The sequence below is a fragment of the Pristiophorus japonicus genome, unplaced genomic scaffold (genome assembly GCF_044704955.1).
Source record: "Pristiophorus japonicus isolate sPriJap1 unplaced genomic scaffold, sPriJap1.hap1 HAP1_SCAFFOLD_556, whole genome shotgun sequence".
Taxonomy (NCBI): Eukaryota; Metazoa; Chordata; class Chondrichthyes; family Pristiophoridae; genus Pristiophorus; species Pristiophorus japonicus.
Genome location: NW_027254463.1, coordinates 50,855 through 70,820, shown reverse-complemented (window position 1 = coordinate 70,820; position 19,966 = coordinate 50,855). Strand labels below are relative to the sequence as shown.

Here is a 19,966-nt window from a genome sequence, read left to right as displayed (position 1 = left end):
ATAAAAGCAGAGAAGTCCTGTTACAACTGTACAGGGTATTGGTGGGGCCACACCTGGAGTACTGTGTACAGTTTTGGTCTCTGCATTTAAGGAAGGATATACTTGCATTGGAGGCAGTTCAGAGAAGGTTCATGAGGTTGATCCCTGAGATGAGGGGGTTGACTTATGAAGAAAGGTTGAGCAGATTTGGCCTATACTCATTGGAGTTTCGAAGAATGAGAGGTGATCTTAATGAAACATAAGATTCTGAGGGGACTTGACAGGGTAGGTGCAGAGAGGATGTTTCCCCTCGTGGGGGAATCTAGAACCAGGGGGCATAGTTTCAGAATAAGGGGCTGACCATTTAGAATTGAGATGAGGAGGAATTTCTTCTGAGGGTTGTAAATCTGTGGAATTCTCTTCCCCAGAGAGCTCGGTCATTGAATATATTTAAGGCGGAGATGGACAGATTTCTAACGATAAGGGAGTTGAGGGTTATGGGGAGCGGGTGGGAAAGTGGGGTTGAGGCCAAGACCAGATCAGCCATGATATTAAATGGCAGAGCAGGCTCGAGAGGCTAGGTGGCCTACTCCTGCTCCAATTTCTTATGTTCAAAACTTCCCTCTGCACCTGGGTTACCAACTGATCTCTCAGCCTGCCCGTCAAACAGACTTTTTCCACCCCTTCTCCAATATTTTTATAACTAATAAATAAATGTGTTCAAAGAAATTGGAAACTGTTCAGTATTTGAATGCCCCTGTGATTTTTCCCCTGGGTCTTTGCTTGCTGCGGGGTCCTGGAGATTAACCTTCAGTTCCTGGAGGGTGAGCAGCCCCTAGTGGGCACCTCTGGCTCTGCAGTTATATCTCCTCCACAAGGGACCCTGAGGCTGAGATTGGGCCAACTCTGCTCCACCCAGGACCAAGCCTGTAGCCTTCCTGGTGCATGCATTTCCAGCAGAGCGTGGCGAGCACGACTAGTGCACTTTGTGTTGCTGATTTGTTCTCTGAGCTACTCCAGGCAGCTGTTGTGTCTTGGGATTGGGTTTTATCCTGTAATGGGGTGTGAAAACGGCCGCTGTCCTCAGATTGCAGTGCTGGGCTGGCCGGGGCTGCAGTGACCCTCCAGCCGAGTGTGAGCTACCCACACTCTCTAGCTCTGTCTGCTGCTTCTTCGCTCAATCCACTTATATTTGTACTAAAGCAATGGTATTTCTTTAGGGTTATCACTAGAATTTCACTGAAGAGGGATATTCGATGTATACAGTTTTCATGTTACGCTTTCTTGACATATTGCAACAGAAACAGGCCTTTTGGCCCAACCAGACCATGTTGATGTTTATCCTCCACACGGGCAGTATCCCCTGTTCCCCCTATCCGGTCGCCCCCTTTTCCTTCACCCTTTCCTTCAACCACCGATCTAACCAATTCTTAAATATTGACATGGCCTCTGCTTCAATTACTCACTCTGCTCGTGAATTCCACAGCCTCATAATTTTCTGTTAAGTTTCTCCTGCTCTGTCCTAAATCTCTTACATTTAATCTTATAACTATGTCCCCTCCATCACTGGAAACTATCTGTTTCTATCTACTCTGTCCCATACTGTCAATTTTAAGTGCCTCTATCAAATTCACCCGGCATCCTCTTTCTCTCTTTCCCCCCCCCCCCCCCCCCCCCCCACCGTTTCAATTAAAACATTCTGTCTTCATATTTCCATAACCTCACCCCAGGCAGCCTCCTGTGCTGCACCCTCTACTGCCTCGACGTCCGTCCGATATTGTGGGGCCCAAAACCACTCGCTGTTCTCAAACGATGATCTTACTGCGGTTTGTATAGGTTCACCATCACATTTTGACTTCTATTCTATATTTGAAGCACGGAAACTATCCAGCAGTAAAATTAGATGACTCTTTGGAAGAACAGAATAACCAAGTTGTTGCTGAGACTGATGCGTTTTTTTATTTATTCTCATAATGTGGGCATTGCTGGCAAGGCTGGCATTTATTGCCCTTGAGAAGGTGGTGGTGAGCCGCTGCAGTCCGTGTGATGAAGGTGCTCCCTCAGTGACTGTCGTAGCGGAGTTGTACAACTGAGTGGCTCGCTTGTACAACCGGATGGTCTGCACCTGGGCAGGACCGGAACCAATGTCCTGGGGAAGTGTTTGCTTGTGCTGTTGGGAGGAGTTAAACTAATATGGCAGGGAGATGGGAACCGATGCAGGGAAATAAAAGGGAGACAGAGGCAAAAGATAGAAAGCAGAATAGTAAAAATGGAGGGCAGAGAAACCCAAGGCAAAAAAACAAAAAGGGGCACATTACAACAAAATTCTAAAGGGGCAAAGTGTGTTTAAAAAGACAAGCCTGAAGGCTCTGTGCCTTAATGTGAGGAGTATTCGGAATAAGGTGGACGAATTAACTGCACAGATAGCAGTGGTAATGGATATGATGCAGTTGGCATCACGGAGACATGGCTCCAGGGTGACCAAGTCTGGGAACTCAACATCCAGGGGTATTCAACATTTAGGAAGGATAGACAGAAAAGAAAAGGAGGCGAGGTGGCGTTGCTGGTTAGAGGAAATTAATGCAATAGTAAGGAAGGACATTAGCTTGGATGATGTGGAATCGGTATGGGTGGAGCTACGGAATACCAAAGGGCAGAAAACGCTGGTGGGAGTTGTGAACAGGCCACCAAACAGTAGTAGTGAGGTTGGGGACAGCATCAAACAAGAAATAAGGGATGTGTGCAATAAAGGTACAGCAGTTATCAGGGGCAACTTTAATTCATGTATAGATTGGGCTAATCAAACTGGTAGCAATGCGGTGGAGGAGGATTTCCTGGAGTGTATTCGGGATGGTTTTCTTGACCAATATGTCGAGGAACCAACTGGAGAGCTGGCCATCCGAGACTGGGTGATGTGTAATGAGAAGGGACTAATTAGCAATCTTGTTGTGCGAGGCCCCTTGGGGAAGAGTGGCCATAATATGGTAGAATTCTTTATTAGGATGGAGAGTGACACAGTTAATTCAGAGACTAGGGTCCTGAACTTAAGGAAAGCTAACTTCGACAGTATGAGGCGTGAATTGGCTAGAATAGACTGGCAAATGATACTTAAAGGGTTGACGGTGGATAGGCAATGGCAAACATTTATAGATCACATGGATGAACTTCAACAATTGTACATCCCTGTCTGGAGTAAAAATAAAACCGGGAAGGTGGCTCAACCGTGGCTAACAAGGGAAATTAAGGATAGTGTTAGATCCAAGGAAGAGGCATGATAAATTGGCCAGAAAAAGCAAACCTGAGGACTGGGAGAAATTTAGAATTCAGCAGAATACAAAGGGTTTAATTAGGAGGAGGAAAATATAGAGTACGAGATGAAGCTTGCTGGGAACATAAAAACTGATTGCAAAAGCTTCTATAGATATGTGAAGAGAAAAAGATTAGTGAAGACAAATGTAGGTCCCTTGCAGTCGGACTCGGGTGAATTTATAAAGGGGAACAAAGAAATGGCAGACCAATTGAACAAATACTTTGGTTCTGTCTTCACGAAGGAAGATAAAAAATAACCTTCCGGATGCACTAGGGGACCGAGGGTCTACTGAGAAGGAGGAACTGAAGGATATCCTTATTAGACGGGAAATTGATGGAATTGAAGGCCAATAAAAATCCCCTGGGTCTGATTGTCTGCATCCCAGAGTACTTAAGGAAGTGGCCCTAGAAATAGTGGATGCAATGGTGATCATTTTTATCGATTCTGGATCAGTTCCTATGGACTGGAGGGTAGCTAATGTCACACCACTTTTTAAAAAAGGAGGGAGAGAGAAAACTGGGAATTATAGACCGGTTAGCCTGACATCAGTAGTGGGGAAAATGTTGGAATCAATTATTAAGGATGAAATAGCAGCGCATTTGGAAACCAGTGACAGGATCGGTCCAAGTCAGCATGGATTTATGAAAGAGAAATCATGCTTGACAAATCTTCTGGAATTTTTTGAGGACGTAACTAGTAGAGTGGACAAGGGAGAACCAATGGATGTGGTGTATTTGGACTTTCAACAGGCCTTTGACAAGGTCCCACACAAGAGATTGGTGTGCAAAATCAAAGCACATGGTATTGGGGGTAATGTACTGACGTGGATAGAGAACTGGTTGGCAGACAGGAAGCAGAGAGTTGAGATAAACTGGTCCTTTTCGGAATGGGAGGCAATGACTAATGGAGTGCCGCAGGGCTCAGTGCTGGGACCCCAGCTCTTTACAATATACATTAATGATTTGGATGAAGGAATTGAATGTAATATCTCCAAGTTTGCAGATGACACTAAACTGGGTGGCGGTGTGAGCTGTGAGGAGGATGCTAAGAGGCTGCAGCGTGACTGACAGGTTGAGTGGGCAAATGCATGGCAGACGCAGTATAATGTGGATAAATGAGGTTATCCACTTTGGTGGCAAAAACAGGAAGGCAGAATATTGTCTGAATGGTGGCATATTGGGAAAAGGGGAGGTGCAACGAGATCTGGGTGTCATGGTTCATCAGTCATTGAAAGTTGTCATGCAGGTACAGCAGGTGGTGAAGAAGGCAAATGGCATGTTGGCCTTCATAGCTAGGGGATTTGAGTATAGGAGCAGGGAGCTCTTACTGCAGTACAGGGCCTTGGTGAGGCCTCACCTGAATATTGTGTTCAGTTTTGGTCTCCTAATCTGAGGAAGGACGTTCTTGCTATTGAGGGAGTGCAGCGAAGGTTCACCAGACTGATTCCAGGGATGGCTGGACTGACCTATGAGGAGAGACTGGATCAGCTGGGCCTTTATACACTGGAGTTTAGAAGGATGAGGGGGGATCTCATAGAAACGTATAAGATTCTGACGGGACTGGACAGGTTAGATGCGGGAAGAATGTTCCCGATGTTGGGGAAGTCCAGTACCAGGGGACACAATCTTAGGATAAGGGGTAGGCCATTTAGGACTAAGATGAGGAGAAACTTCTTCACTGAGTTGTTAACCTGTGGAATTCCCTGCTGCAGAAAGTTGTTGATGCCAGTTCATTGGATATATTCAAGAGGGAGTTCGATATGGCCCTTATGGCTAAAGGGATCAAAAGGGTATGGAGAGAAAGCAGGAAAGGGTACTGAGGGAATGAACAGCCATGATCTTATTGAATAGTGGTGCAGGCTCGAAGGGCCAAATGGCCTACTCCTGCACTTATTTTCTATGTTTCTATGCTGGGCCATTTCAGAAGGCAGTTAAGAGTCAGTGTTACATGTAGGCCAGACCAGGTAAGAACGGCAGATTTCCTTCCCTGAAGGACATTAGAGGTCCAGGCGGGTTCGAACAACAATCTCGTAATTCCACGGTCACCAATACGATACAGCTTTTTATTCCAGATTTATGTAATTAACTGAATTGAAGTTCCCCAGCTGCCGTTTAGATGCATCTCTCAAACTAACAGACCGTTGAAAGGAGGGAACGGTTGAATAGTGGTTATGTTACTAAACTAGTAATGCAGAGGCCTGGACTAATGATCTGGAGTCGCGAGTTCAAATCCTACCACATGTACGCTGACGACACCCAGCTCTACCTCATAACCACTTCTCTCGACCCCTCCACGGTCTCTAAATTGTCAGACTGCTTGTCCGACATCCAGTTCTGGATGAGCAGAAATTTCACCCAACTAAATATTGGGAAGACTGAAGCCATTGTCTTATTGGACCCCAAGATGAGCTTCTGACCATATAGAAACATAGAAACATAGAAAATAAGTGCAGGAGTTGGCCATTCGGCCCTTCTAGCCTGCACCGCCATTCAATGAGTTCATGGCTGAACATGCAACTTCAGTACCCCATTCCTGCTTTCTTGCCATACCCCTTGATCCCCTTAGTAGTAAGGACTACATCTAACTCCTTTTTGAATATATTTAGTGAATTAGCCTCAACAACTTTCTGTGGTAGAGAATTCCACAGGTTCACCACTCTCTGGGTGAAGAAATTTCTCCTCATCTCGGTCCTAAATGGCTTACCCCTTATCCTTAGACTGTTCTGGACCTCCCCAACATTGTGAACATTCTTCCTGCATCTAACCTGTCTAAACCCATCAGAATTTTAAATGTTTCTATGAGGTCCCCTCTCATTCTTCTGAACTCCAGTGAATACAAGCCCAATTGATTCAGTCTTTCTTGATAGGTCAGTTCCGCCATCCCGGGAATCAGTCTAGTGAACCTTCGCTGCACTCCCTCCAACAAGAATGTCCTTCCTCAGGTTAGGAGACCAAAACTGTACACAATACTCCAGGTGTGTCCTCACCAAGGCCCTGTACAACTGTAGCAACACCTCCCTGCCCCTGTACTCAAATCCCCTCACTTTGAAGGCCAACATGCCATTTGCTTTCTTAACCGCATGCTGTACTTGCATGCCAACCTTCAATGACTGATGTACCATGACACCCAGGTCTCGTTGCACCTCCCCTTTTCCTAATCTGTCACCATTCAGATAATAGTCTGTCTCTGTTTTTACTACCAAAGTGGACAACCTCACATTTATCCACATTATACTTCATCTGCCATGCATTTGCCCACTCACCTAACCTATCCAAGTTGCTCTGCAGCCTCACAGCATCCTCCTCGCAGCGCTCACTGCCACCTAACTTAGTGTCATCCGCAAATTTGGAGATACTACATTTAATCCCCTCGTCTAAATCATTAATATACAGTGTAAACAGCTGGGGCCCCAGCACAGAACCTTGCAGTACCCCACTAGTCACTGCCTGCCATTCTGAAAAGTACCCATTTACTCCTCTTTGCTTCCTGTCTGACAACCATTTCTCAATCTATGTCAGCACACTACCCCCAATCCCATGGTCTTTAACTTTGCATATTGATCTCTTGTGTGGAACCTTGTCGAAAGCCTTCTGAATGTCCAAATATACCACATCAAATGGTTCTCCCTTGTCCACTCTACTGGAAACATCCTCAAAAAATTCCAGAAGATTTGTCAAGCATGATTACCCTTTCACAAATCCATGCTGACTTGGACCTATCATGTCACCTCTTTCCAAATGCGCTGCTATGACGTCCTTAATAATTGATTCCATCATTTTACCCACTACCGATGTCAGGCTGACCGGCCTATAATTCCCTGTTTTCTCTCCTTTTTTAAAAAGTGGGGTTACATTGGCTACCCTCCACTCGATAGGAACTGATCCAGAGTCAATGGAATGTTGGAAAATGACTCCATGCATCTGCTATTTCCAAGGCCACCTCCTTAAGTACTCTGGGATGCAGTCCATCAGGCCCTGGAGATTTATCGGCCTTCAATCCCATCAATTTCCCCAACACAATTTCCCGACTAATAAGGATTTCCCTCAGTTCCTCCTTACTAGACCCTCTGACACTTCTCATATCCGGAAGGTTGTTCGTGTCCTCCTTAGTGAATACCGAACCAAAGTACTTGTTCAATTGGTCCGCCATTTCTTTGTTCCCCGTTATGACTTCCCCTGATTCTGACTGCAGGGGACCTACATTTGTCTTTACTAACCTTTTTCTCTTTACATATCTATAGAAACTTTTGCAATCCGTCTTAATGTTCCCTGCAAGCTTCCTCTCGTACTCTATTTTCCCTGCCCGAATCAAACCCTTCGTCATCCTCCTGCTGAGTTCTAAATTTCTCCGGGTTTGCTGCTGTTTCTGGCCAATTTGTATGCCACTTCCTTGGCTTTAATACTATCCCTGATTTCCCTTGATAGCCACGGTTGAGCCACCTTCGCTTTTTTATTTTTATGCCAGACAGGAATGTACAATTGTTGTAGTTCATCCATGCGGTCTCAATGTCTGCCATTGCCCATCCACAGTCAACCCCTCAAATATCATTCGGCAATCAATCCTTGCCAATTCACGCCTCATATCGTCAAAGTTACCCTTCTTTAAGTTCTGGACCATGGTCTCTGAATTAACTGTTTCATTCTCCATCCTAATGCAGAATTCCACCATATTATGGTCACTCTTCCCCAAGGGGCCTCGCACAACGAGATTGCTAATTAATCCTCTCTCATTACACAATACCCAGTCTAAGATGGCCTCTCCCCGAGTTGATTCCTCGACATATTGGTCTAGAAAACCATCCCTTCTGCACTCCAGGAAATGCTCTTCCACTGTATTGTTTCCAGTTTGGTTAGCCCAATCTATGTGCATATTAAAGTCACCCATTATAACTGCTGCACCCTTATTGCATGCACCCCTAATTTCCTGTTTGCCCTCCCAACATCACTACTACTGTTTGGAGGTCTGTACACAACTCCCACTTTGTCCTTTGGTGTTCTGCAGCTCTACCCATATTGATTCCACATCATTCAAGCTAATGTCATTCCTAATTATTGTATTAATCTCCTCTTTAACCAGCAATGCTACCCCACCTCCTTTTCCTTTTATTCTATCCTTCCTGAATGTTGAATACCCCTGGATGTTGAGTTCCCAGCCCTGATCATCCTGGAGTCACGTCTCCGTAATCCCAATCACATCATATTTGTTAACATCTATTTGCACAGTTAATTCATCCACCTTATTGTGGATACTCCTTGCATTAAGACACAAAGCCTTCAGGCTTGTCTTTTTAACACCCTTTGTCCTTTTAGAATTTTGTTGTACAGTGGCCCTTTTTGTTCTTTGTCTTGCGTTTCTCTGCCCTCCACTTTTTCTCTTCTCATCTTTCTGTTTTTTGCTTTTATCTCCTTTTTGTTTCCCTCTGTCTCCCTCCATTGATTCCCATCCCCCTGCCATATTAGTTTAACTCCTCCCCAACAGTACTAGCAAACAATCCCCCTAGGACATTGGTTCCGGTCCTGCCCAGGTGCAGACCGTCCGGTTTGTACTGGTCCCACCTCCCCCAGAACCGATTCCAATGCAACAGGAATTTGAATCCCTCCCTGCTGCACCACTGCTCAAGCCACGTATTCATCTGTGCTATCCTGCGATTCCTACTCTGACTAGCACGTGGTACTGGTAGCAATCCCGAGATTACTACTTTTGAGGTCCTACTTTTTAATTTACCTCCTAGCTCCTTAAATTCATTTCGTAGGACCTCATCCCTTTTTTTAACCTATGTCGTTGGTACCAATGTGCACCACGACAACTGGCTGTTCTCCCTCCCTTTTTAGAATGTCCTGCACCCGCTCCGAGACATCCTTGACCCTTGCACCAGGGAGGCAACATACTATCCTGGAGTCTTGGTTGCGGCCGCAGAAACGCCTATCTATTCCCCTAACAATTGAATCCCCTATCACTATCGCTCTCCCACTCTTTTTCCTGCCCTCCTGTGTAACAGAGCCAGCCACGGTGCCATGAACTTGGCGGCTGCTGCTGCCCTCCCCTGATGAGTCATCTCCCTCAACAGTACTCAAAGCAGTGTATCTGTTTTGCAGGGGGATGACCACAGGGGACCCTTGCACTACCTCCTTTGCACTGCTCTTCCTGCTGGTCTTCCATTCCCTATCTGGCTGTGGACCCTTCTCTTGTGGTATGACCAACTCGCTACACGTGTTACTCATTATACTCACTAAGACTGTCCATTTCTTCCTCCATAACATTGTCTGCCTCTGCCCTTGCCTTAGTTCATCTGCTGAAACCCTCATCCATGGCTTTATCTCCAGATTGAGTATTGCACTGGGAGACTCCTGGCTGGTGTCTCTCATTCTACCCTCTAAACTTGATATCCAAAACTCGGCTGCCTGTGTCCGAACTCGCATCAAATCCCGCTCACCCATCACTCCCTGTGCTCGCTGATCTACATTGTCTCCCAGTTAAGCAATGCTTCGATTTCAAAATTCTCATCCTTGTTTTCAAATCTCACCATGGCCTCACCCCTCCCCGGAGATATTTGCACTCCACTAATTCTGGCTTCTTGAGCATCCCTGATTTTAATCACCCCACCATTGGCGGCCGTGTCTTCAGCTGCCTCGGCCCTAAGCTCTGGAATTCTCTCCTTCAATTTCCCTCCGGGGTGGGGGAAGGAAGAATTCTTCCAGCCTTTTGCTAGGCCCAAGAGGCAGTGCAACCCATCCATCTGCAGCCTCTGCCAAGGCTGAAGGGGAGAGCGGAGACATGACTGGCAGCAATGAGGCGAAAGGAAACCCAGCCTGCAGGCAAGTGGCTGGGAAGCCCAGCATTTCCCCCCGGTTTAGTTGAGTTTGTGCCTCCATTTTATTTGATAACACTCCTGTGAAGCACCTTGGGACATTTTGCTACGTTAAAGGTGCTATATAAATGCCAGTTGTTCTGTCAAACAGAAGATTCAAAAAATCAGGGCATCTGTCAAACTGCATGCACTGGGACCCCAGGCTGACCCCAGGATGTGGACCAATTGAAATATCCTAGATAACGGGTTTGGGTCCTCTCTCTCTGGGCAGCTCAGTGCTGCACGAGGTAGTGCCATCCGTTCCCGGGCAGTGGGCAAGCTCTAACCAGTAACTTCAACGTCTCTTACGCAAGCAGGATGTGAATATCAGATGGCTCCCTGTGCAGTGTGAAGATTAATGCTGTAATGCAGTGCACTATCCCTGGGGTGACTGTATTCACGAGATGGCACTGATGGAGCTGCCTGAAGGATGAGTATTCTGAGTGTTAAAACCTACTGAATTAATCCAAGTCGAGGAGATGTTTCCACTTGTGGGGAGTCCAATATAAAAGGCCATCAATATCAGATCATCACTAATAAATCCAATGGGGAATTCAGGAGAAACTTCTTTACCCAGAGAGCGGTGAGAATGTGGAACTCACTGCCACAGGGAGTGGTTGAGGCGAATAGTATCAATGCATTTAAGGGAAAGTTGGATAATCACATGAGTGGGAAAGGAATAGAAGGATGTGCTGATAATGAGATAAAGACGGGTGGGAGGCTGGTGTGGAACATAAACACTGGCACGGACCTGTTGGTTTAATGGCCTTGCTCTCGCTCTCTCCCCTGTACATTCTATGTAAAGTGCTCTTGATCCCTTTCTCTTATACAAACCTGTGATCTGCCTGGTCCACAGTCCTTCCTTTTTATTCTAATGTTTAAACTGGTACAGAAGTTACAAAAAAGTTTGTTTGCAGCCATTTCCCACAGATTACTGATGCACACTATGTTTGGTGCCTGTTGTGTGATATCACACTCGGCTGCCCAGAGGCGATGTGGGTGAGGTTACACACTGATTATTGGACTAGTGTAATGAGCCTCTATCACGGCTGTTTAAATATGCCACTGATCTTCAGATCTCATGCTTTGTGGGTAAAACAGTGGCAGGTGGAGCTCAGTGCAGGGAAGTGAGAGGTAGTCCACTTTGGACCTACGAAAGATGGATCAGAGTCATTTCTAAATGGCGAGAAGCGAGGAAGTGTGGGGGAGCCGAGAGATTTACGTGTCCAAGCACAAACAAACTGGTGGAGAGGAACAAAAAATAATGAAAATGGCCAATGGAATGTTATCCTTTATCTCGGGATGGCTGGAATACACAGGGGAGGAAGTTGGGTTAATGTGGTACAGACCTCTGGGCCCCGCCCCTCGGGACACTGCACCCAGTCCTGGGCCTCGGGACACTGCACCCAGTTCTGGGCCTGGGCCCCGCCCCTCGGGACACTGCACCCAGTCCTGGGCCCCGCCCCTCGGGACACTGCACCCAGTCCTGGGCCCCGCCCCTCGGGACACTGCACCCAGTCCTGGGCCCTGCCCCTCGGGACACTGCACCCAGTCCTGGGCCCCGCCCCTCGGGACACTGCACCCAGTCCTGGGCCCCGCCCCTCGGGACATCGATTGGTCTCGGAGGGGAGCAGCGCAGATTCTCCAGAGTGATACCGGGGCTGAAACTGTTATATTATGAGGACAGGTTGCATAGACTTGGCTTGGATGCCCTTGGGTATAGAAGATTAAGGGGTGAGCTAATTAAGGTGTTTAAAATGATAGAATTTTTAGGGTAGATACAAAGAAACTCTTTCCTCTAGTGGGGGAGTCCAGAACAAGGGGGCATCACCTTAAAATGAGAGCCAGGCCGTTCAGGACTGCTGTCAGAAAGCACTTCACATAAAGGGGAGTGAAAATCCAGACCCCCCCCCCCCCCCAAAAAAAAAGCTGTTGATGGGGGTGGGGGGGTCAGATGAAAATTTCAAAACTGAGAGTGATCGATTTTTGTTGGGTAAAGGTATAAAGGGTTACGGAACCAAGGTGGGTAGATGGAGTTGAGATACACATCTGCCTTGATCTAATTGAATGGCCAGAACAGACTTGAAGGGCTGAGTGGCCTCCTCCCGTTCCTATGTTCATAACTGATATCTAACATCATGAAGTGATAGAGAAGGCTGTCCATTTAATGTATAACTGACCATCTGGCCCGCTCCTGATGACGCATAATCCCTCGCTAATCTGGGGCCGAGAGTCAGGTGGCCCATGCAGTAATACACTCCCTGCTAATCCTAGTTCCTGATTGGCTGAGTCTGTCGACTTTGTGGATCAGACATGCGGTCTTGGCCCACGAGCTGTAATTATAAAATATTAACAGTCAGTTATTTAGACAGTGCTGTTTTGAAGGACCTGCTGGGTGTCTGCAATATTGCTGAACCCCTGCTGAATCATCTGTTTCTCCCACTGGAAGGGTTCCGACAACACCTCGCAAACTGGAAGAGAAAATACCACGGGGCGTTCACACTGGTAATGGGTGTGAAAGGCCCCTTGTAGACAGACCACCTCAATGGGGAGTGTGTGACCTCCAACCCTGGCACTGAACTCTGAACCCAGGACCTGTACATGTTCGTCTATTGCTTTTGGTCTTGGACCAGCAACCCAGAGGTGAAGAATCTGAATCCCCACACTTCCCCTGCCCCGGGCAAGTTGTGACACTGATTGCAGTAAATCTGCTCATTTTGTGGGTTAGCACAAGGAGGTGCTAACTAATTGTTGTAAAAACCCAATAGTTCACTAATGTCCTTCAGGGGGAGCAAACCCAGTGCTTACTCAGTCTGGCCTGTACGTGATTGACCGTCCTTAGAATGACCAATAAATGCAGCCTTGCCGGTGTCGCCCAATTCTCGAGAACAGAAGTGTGATCTTGAACCCATTCCCAGTTCTTCAGTATTTGTTCCATTCCAGGACCTCCCTCCCGCTCTGCTCCTGGGTGTGGAAGCTATCTCCTACTCCTCTTCACTCTGACTTCTTTCTCTCTTCCCCCGCCACCCCACCCCCTCCCTTCCCTTCTCTCTCTCTCTCTCTCTCTCTCTCTCTCTCTCTCTCTCTTCTCTCTCTCTCTCTCTCTCTCTTTTTCTCTCTCTCTCTCTCTCTCTCTCTCTCTCTCTCTCTCTCTCCTCTCTCTCTCCCCCCCCTCCCCCCTCACTCCCATCTTGGGTCGGGGAGGGGCAATATTGTATAGTCGATCCCTGAGAATATCACTGCACAAATGTCGTGTGTCGGGAATTTGTGCACCCAGACAGTCCAGTGACTTCAGACTTGCTCCCCCCTCGCCTGTGATAGATGGGAGGAACCTGCTCCCTGGGCCTCGATCCAGGAAGTGTGGACTGCTTCACTGGGGCAGATCTGCTCATCCAGCCCATGTCCCTCTGGGTTACACAGCCAGTCTGTGAACAAGAGAAGGTGGGTCTCGGGGTTGTCACTTTTGCAGTTTTAATTTTGTTCCGGAGAGGCACATCTAGTCGATCCTCCCCTCCCCTCCCCACAAGGGCACTCGGTGACGTCTGATTCGGAGTTTTGCTGCTATCCTGGCAGAGCACCATGGATGACTGGAGCCTCGAGGAGGCAGGCTACAAACTGGCCTTTCTCCACCTGCAGAGTTAGCAGTGGAAACTTTTATCCCCCATTTGAAATAGGAGGACGTTGAATATAATATAGTATCCTGAGCTTTTGCCTGATCTTTCAACAGCAAGTGAATGGAAAATGGCGGAGCAGGGAGTCTGGTTCCCGGAGCTGCACGATGTTGCCGCAACTCCGAGTTATTCAGCTGAATGTGTTGTCTTCCATGCTGCTTTCCTGTCAAGTGTGGTGATGACTCTCCTCCATCTTGTCTCCATTTACAGGCCAATGGAAATGTATCTGCAGCAGTGACCCCCACATCAGCACCATCTTCCAATGCATCCTCTGCCCCCTCTACCCCAACAACTCCAGCCAGGGATACAAGTGCCCAGGTGGAAGAGGTACATTTTTAAACTTGCTTATGACCTGCATGTTTCCTACATTACAACAGTTATTTTAAACTTCAGAAGTAATTCATTTGCTGGGAAACGGTTTGGGATGTCCTGAGGTGGTGAGCGGCGATGTATTTTGAGCCCCCTCTGGTGTGAGTGTTGGGTGGTGGGCATGCCCGATGTTACCCTCACCAGACATAGACCACATGTGGCACGGGTTAGTGGATGGCTGAGGGGCAGGAGTTCCCAGTTCCAACTCCCAAGTGTACCTTGCCCAATAGCAGTGCTTGTTCTCCATCATCCCTCCCGGGATCCGTGCTCTCCCAGTGGGTTGGGATCTGATGCCCTCCCGGGATCTGCGCTCTCCAAGTGGGTTGGGATCTAATTCCCCTCTCCCGGGACTTGCTCTCTGGCCGGGTTGGGATCTGAAGTGCAGTGCTCCCCGTGAGCAGTGCGATCACCAGAGGTTGGGTGTGCGCGTGTCGCTATATCTCCCTTTGAAACTTTAATGGGTCTGGTTTTTATACTAAACACGGGATGGGATAGCCTCATTGCTTCGAACTTTGACTCCACAGTGGTTCAATCTCGGGTCCGCGCACCGAGTTAGCTGACCTCTGCTAGGCGGCCAGTGATTGGCTGCTCCGATTGGCCTCAGTACTGCTGGCTGGGGGAAATCCCCACCATTCCTGCTCCTTATGATATATAGGGACTCAGCTTGACCAGTGATGCCCCCCTCTCCCCCCCCCCCCCCCCCCCCATGACCAACTTGCTCACTGTCTAAATTCACGCAATGAACAACACCAACTTGGGTGAGGTACTGGTAACCCCAGAACGGGCAGGAGGGGGAGGGGGAGGAGGAGAAGCTGAGGAGGAGGAGCGGGTTGGGGGGGGAGCTGGACAGGAGGAGGAGGGCGGGGGAAGCTGGGCAGGAGGAGGAGGAGGAGGAGTGGGGGAGGGAAGCTGGGCAGGAGGAGTGGGGGGCGGAGCTGGGCAAGAGAAGGAGTGGGGTGGGGGGGAAGCTGGGCAGTAGGAGGAGGAGGGGTGGCAAAGGTGGCTGGTGGGGAGGGGGGTAGGCGAAGGGAGCGGGGTTGCGGGGGCAGTGGAGAGCAGTTTAAAGAATAAACCCACTGAGGCACTGTTGGGGTTGGGGTTGGGTTATTCTCCTGGAGTGCAAGGGTTGCCTCTCTGCTCCTGGGGCCATGTGCAGCTCCCGAGGTGTGTCAGCTGTGACTCTGGGCAGCACTCTCCTGAGTCAGAAGGTTGTGGGTTCAAGGCCCACTCCAGGAACTTGAGCATAAAAATCTCGGCTGACACTCCAGTGCAGTGCTGAGGGAGCGCTGCACTGTCGAAGGTGTGCCGTCTTTCCGATGAAACGTTAAACTGAGGCCGGTGGATGTAAAAGATCCCATGGCACTATTTGAAGAAGAGCAGTGGAGTTATCCCCGGTGTCCTGGTCGATATTTATCCCTCAATCAACATCGCTAAAAAACAGATCATTTGGCCAATATCTTATTGCTGTTTGAGAGCTTGCTGTGCACAAATTGGCTGCCGTGTTTCCTACATTACACCAGTAACTACACTTCAAAAGTACTTCATTGGCTACAAAGTGCTTTGGGACGTTCTGATGTGGTAAAAGGTGCTATAGAAATGCAGGTCTCTGTCTTTCTCCAGTCCCCAGCGGGTTCTGGGGAGAAGCTGACTGATTCTCTCTCTCTCTCTCTCTCTCTCTCTCCCTCTCCAGCTCCAGCCCCAGCCCGCAGGTGACAGTAAGCCTGTTGAAGTGGGTCTGAGCCTCAGTATGTCTGCAGCGGCAGCGAAGGAGAAGGTGCACTCGAAGCGCTTGAGCAAGCGGGCCCCACCCATGGACTGGAGCAAGAAGAACGAGCTGTTCAGCAACCTGTAGCGGCGACAGCACCTTCGCTATGCTCAGCTTTGGCTTTCATAACTTCAGAAAAATTAATTTCTCTGGTAATTTTGTTTTCCCCCAAACCCAGCAAGTCTTAACTGGTACATTCCGAGAAGGCGGACACCCACACCGGCTCAGTGGTTAATGAAACCCCTGACTCCCCCTCGTCACACCCAGGCTAACTCCAGCACGGTGGTCTGTTGAAATTGGCCTGGTTTGTGTTAGTGGAGCAGGGTAATGAGCCCTCCCCTCTTGTGGCCAGAGCTTTGGTCCAGACCGTGTTTGAGGCCTCTATCCCAGTGGCTGAGAGTGGGCTGGTGGGACGTGGGTCTGCCCTGGGGATCTCTCCCTGTCGGCTCCTGATACCAGCGGTCACTCAAGACAGGGACAGGGGCAGTTCTGGGGGTGGGGCAGTATCCCGTATTAGCCTCTTTCGATACCTGCCCTATCCCAGATCCCCCTTCGCCTGCTGCTTGTGGGCCTTGGGTGAACACCAGCCAGGGTGCTGTGTGCTTTCAAGCCAGGCTCCTTCCCCTGTCGCTGACTGAGCTTAAACCCAGTCCCTTTGGTTATGGAAAGCAAGGCGAGTTTAAATCTCCCTTCAAACTGTCCCACTCTGCCCGCACTTGCCATTTAGCCGCAAGTCCTTTGATTTTTGCAGGCAGTGCTCCTTGCTTGTGATTAGTGCAGGGAGTTAAACCTCACCAGTGTGAAATTGCCCATACACACCACATTTATTTGAAGAAGAAACTCCCAGTTGTACTGATGATGGGATCGGGTATAGGGGCATACTGTTTCTCTAACCTGCCACGTGCAATCGGGTTGATTTTTGTTTAGATGATTCTCCTATTAAAATCATGTCTAATCTGCACCCGCCAATCAATAAACTGATTCATTAGAAAGGAACCTATTGAGGTCCTGTTGCTGAACGAGGCTTTGATGAGAGGTGATGGATGCTGTGCAAGTTGAACTAGATGAAAAAATGTACTGGCAAGGATAGCAGTCAGTGCTGACCGACTGACCCATCCCCGTGAGGGGTCCCTTGTGTCTCATTGGCCTGTGGTGACGGACTGACGCAGAAAGATCACCTACAAACTGGTGACTCTGCTAACCCAAGCTGACTGAGCAAAAGTGTGGATTGTTCTTGAACAAGAATGGGACCTGTTTGCCCACACTCCAAACTATACGTTACTGAGGCATACCATGCAGGGATTTCATTTTGAACATAATTCAGGAACATCAAACCCATCCAGTCCGTTGGATCTCGCCTCTCCTTATCCGTCTCTTGTCATATCCCTCCGTTCCATCTCTGTCCAATCGGCTATCTGCATAGCCACCCCTTGTATCTCACTGTGCCGCGGGTATTGGACATTTGCAATGAAAGCTTCATCTCCTTTATTTAAAACTCGTCTCTCAGTATCTGAAACCCTCACCATAGCGAACAATGAGATTTGCCCATAATTCTGTTACTTTCCAGTATCCTTTTCAAAGTCTGCCCTCCCTCCCAGTTCGGTGGTTGTGACCCTGAATCAAGCTTTAATTTTGATTGTAACAGGATACAAAGTGCCCCCTTGGTATTGAACCATCGGTGAGATAACTGCTGGCCTGGATATCTTTGTTTATTCTGACTGTTCTCTCCTCTCCTCACAAATGTGCCATCAAGCCCAGTTAACCTGCTGGGAAAAGATCAAGGAAGGATCATCTTGTTGATGCCAATCTAGTTAGTGATGCCTTTATCCCATTCCCTCTGTAGCTTGTCCCAACAGGGTAGGGTCGTTCTGTCAGGTCCTTTATTTTAGAACCTCCTCCAGATGATGTGATTATAAAAGGGATTCCTTGTCTATCAGTACTTAACTCTGGTCTCTATCTTCCATTGATTTTTGTTGCATTTTCTGTCTTTTGTTAACTCATTCCACTCTGCATACTGCTCCCATCACCTCCTGTACTCTGACTGGAATTCCTGAGGGTCCTTACTGAATAATGGGATGTGGGAGCAGCCTGCAGAGTATTCACCACAGGAGAGTTCTGATCTGAACAGCTTCCTGAACCTGGAAATCTATCAGGCTTCGCATTTGCGGCCTTGCAGATCTTTGCTTTCAAATTAATTCCGTTTAATAAAAGCTGGGAGGTAGAATTGAAGAAATGCAGAGTGAAATGATGCACCAGTGATCAGGTCAAAAGTTCAGCCTCTGGCGGAAGTTCAAAGAATTTTGCAAAAGTGGTTTAGATTAGTCAATGTAATCTCTAAATCTGCAAAAAAATTAACTTCTAATTAGACAATTGGCGGCCCTAAGTCGCTGGAATTTCTAAACGTGACTCCGTGAGCTACTAATGGGTCGGGAGGAGGTGACACATTGCGTTCCCCCCTTTATATTTTAACCCGGGGGGGTCTCCTGTCGAGATGATGCCTGGGACCTGTGGTACAGAGGTTCCTGCAGCATAAGTGGTGTCTGGAGGGACTGGACCGCGTACTCCTCGCTTCTCAGGTCACCCCAGGGAGCAATGCTGGTATCTTTTATTGGAACCATCTTGAAGCACAGTGTTGTTGGGCTTGGCCCCAGTCCCGGGCACTCTGGCAGTCACCAAATGTATTTTATGTTGCAGTTTCCTTTTTGCATTTCAACTTGTACACTTTATATTAAATAAAATCATCACCTGGACTCTCCGCAAGATGGAATGGGAAGCGTTTGTGTGAAAGTAAAATGCCAATTGCAGGCCCGGGAATCCTCGGCTGAGATTGACCTCTGTGTAAATGTTTTTGTTCACCTGCAATTGGCTTTTATTTTGTCAGTGGGCTGTGTTTGGTGGGAGTGCAGGGGAACAGGGGAGCAGGTCACCAGTGTGGTCTGATGGAGTTAGTGCAGGTTCCCCAGACTCTGAGAGCAGGGGGTTCTCAGCCCGTGGGTTTGAATGTCACACAGCAGAACCATTTGTTGTCCAAATTCAGACACATTGTCATTTCTAGAAACTATTTTTATCAATGTGTGTGTAAATTTTAAGAAATAAAAGTTTAAAATCAAACAACTGTCTGTCTTTCTGTGTGCCGCACATTCAGGGGGCTCCGACAGCCCGCCTTAAGGTTCAACACCCCGGGCCCCCTGGGCTGGGCACCCGTCATGGGGAGGGGGGATGGGGATGGGTCGTGACGATGGGGGGAGGGGGAAGAGAATGGGTCTCGTGATGGAGGGGAGGGAGATGGGTCTGATGATAGTGGGGGGGGGGGGAGAGGAGGGAAGAGATGGGTCTGATCATTGGAGGGGGAGCTGAGTCTGGTGATTAGGGGGGTGATGGGCCTGACCGGGGGTGGGTGTTGGTGATTGGGGTGGGTGATGGCCTGGCCGGGGGTGGTGGGGTGGGGTGAGCTGAGTCTGGTGATTGGGGGAGTGATGGGTCTGGTGGAGTCAGTCAGGACTGGGATGGGTGTGGGTGACTGTGTGCTCAGTGCACTGATCTCAGCACATGGGCCTGGGATGCTGCAGTGTGTGTGTATGTGTGTGGGGCACTGGGTGTGAGGGAGCACACAGCTGTAGCAGGTTTGCTGGCTGTGCATTTACTGGCCGTGTGAATGGTTTGCAGTAGTCTCCGTACGCCCCCTGGTGGGGACAGGAGCAAGAGTCGAGACTGCCACCATTCAATTCGATGGGGGCTGGCCTGTATCAGCATACCACCCACCCACCATTTGTTCGCTACCCCTTAATGGCCCAAGCCAACAAAATCTATCTATCTCAGTCTTGGAAGTTTTAATTGGCCCCCAGCATCCTCAGCCTTTTGCGAGGAGTTCCAGATTCCCGAAACGCCTCCTGACTTCACCCCAGAACGGCCTGGCTCTAATTTTAAGGTGATGCCCCCTTGTTCTGCATTTCCTCACCAGAGGAAATAGTTTCTATCTAACCTGTGGAATCTGTCATTTTAAACAGCTTGTTTAGATCACCCCT

At 48.4% G+C, this 19,966-nt stretch overlaps 1 protein-coding gene across 1 annotated transcript in view; it reads left to right on the top strand.

Annotated features, from left to right (window-relative positions):
* The window catches only part of nherf1b (NHERF family PDZ scaffold protein 1b), a 130,456-nt gene extending 111,401 nt beyond the window's left edge, over positions 1-19,055 (top strand). Inside the window, exons 5-6 of the mRNA XM_070873713.1 lie at positions 14,018-14,134; positions 15,867-19,055. Coding sequence (XP_070729814.1) covers positions 14,018-14,134; positions 15,867-16,028 — 279 coding nt within the window. The 3' untranslated portion in view covers positions 16,029-19,055. The remainder of the gene's footprint in view (positions 1-14,017; positions 14,135-15,866) is intronic.
* The last annotated feature ends 911 nt before the right edge of the window (positions 19,056-19,966 follow it).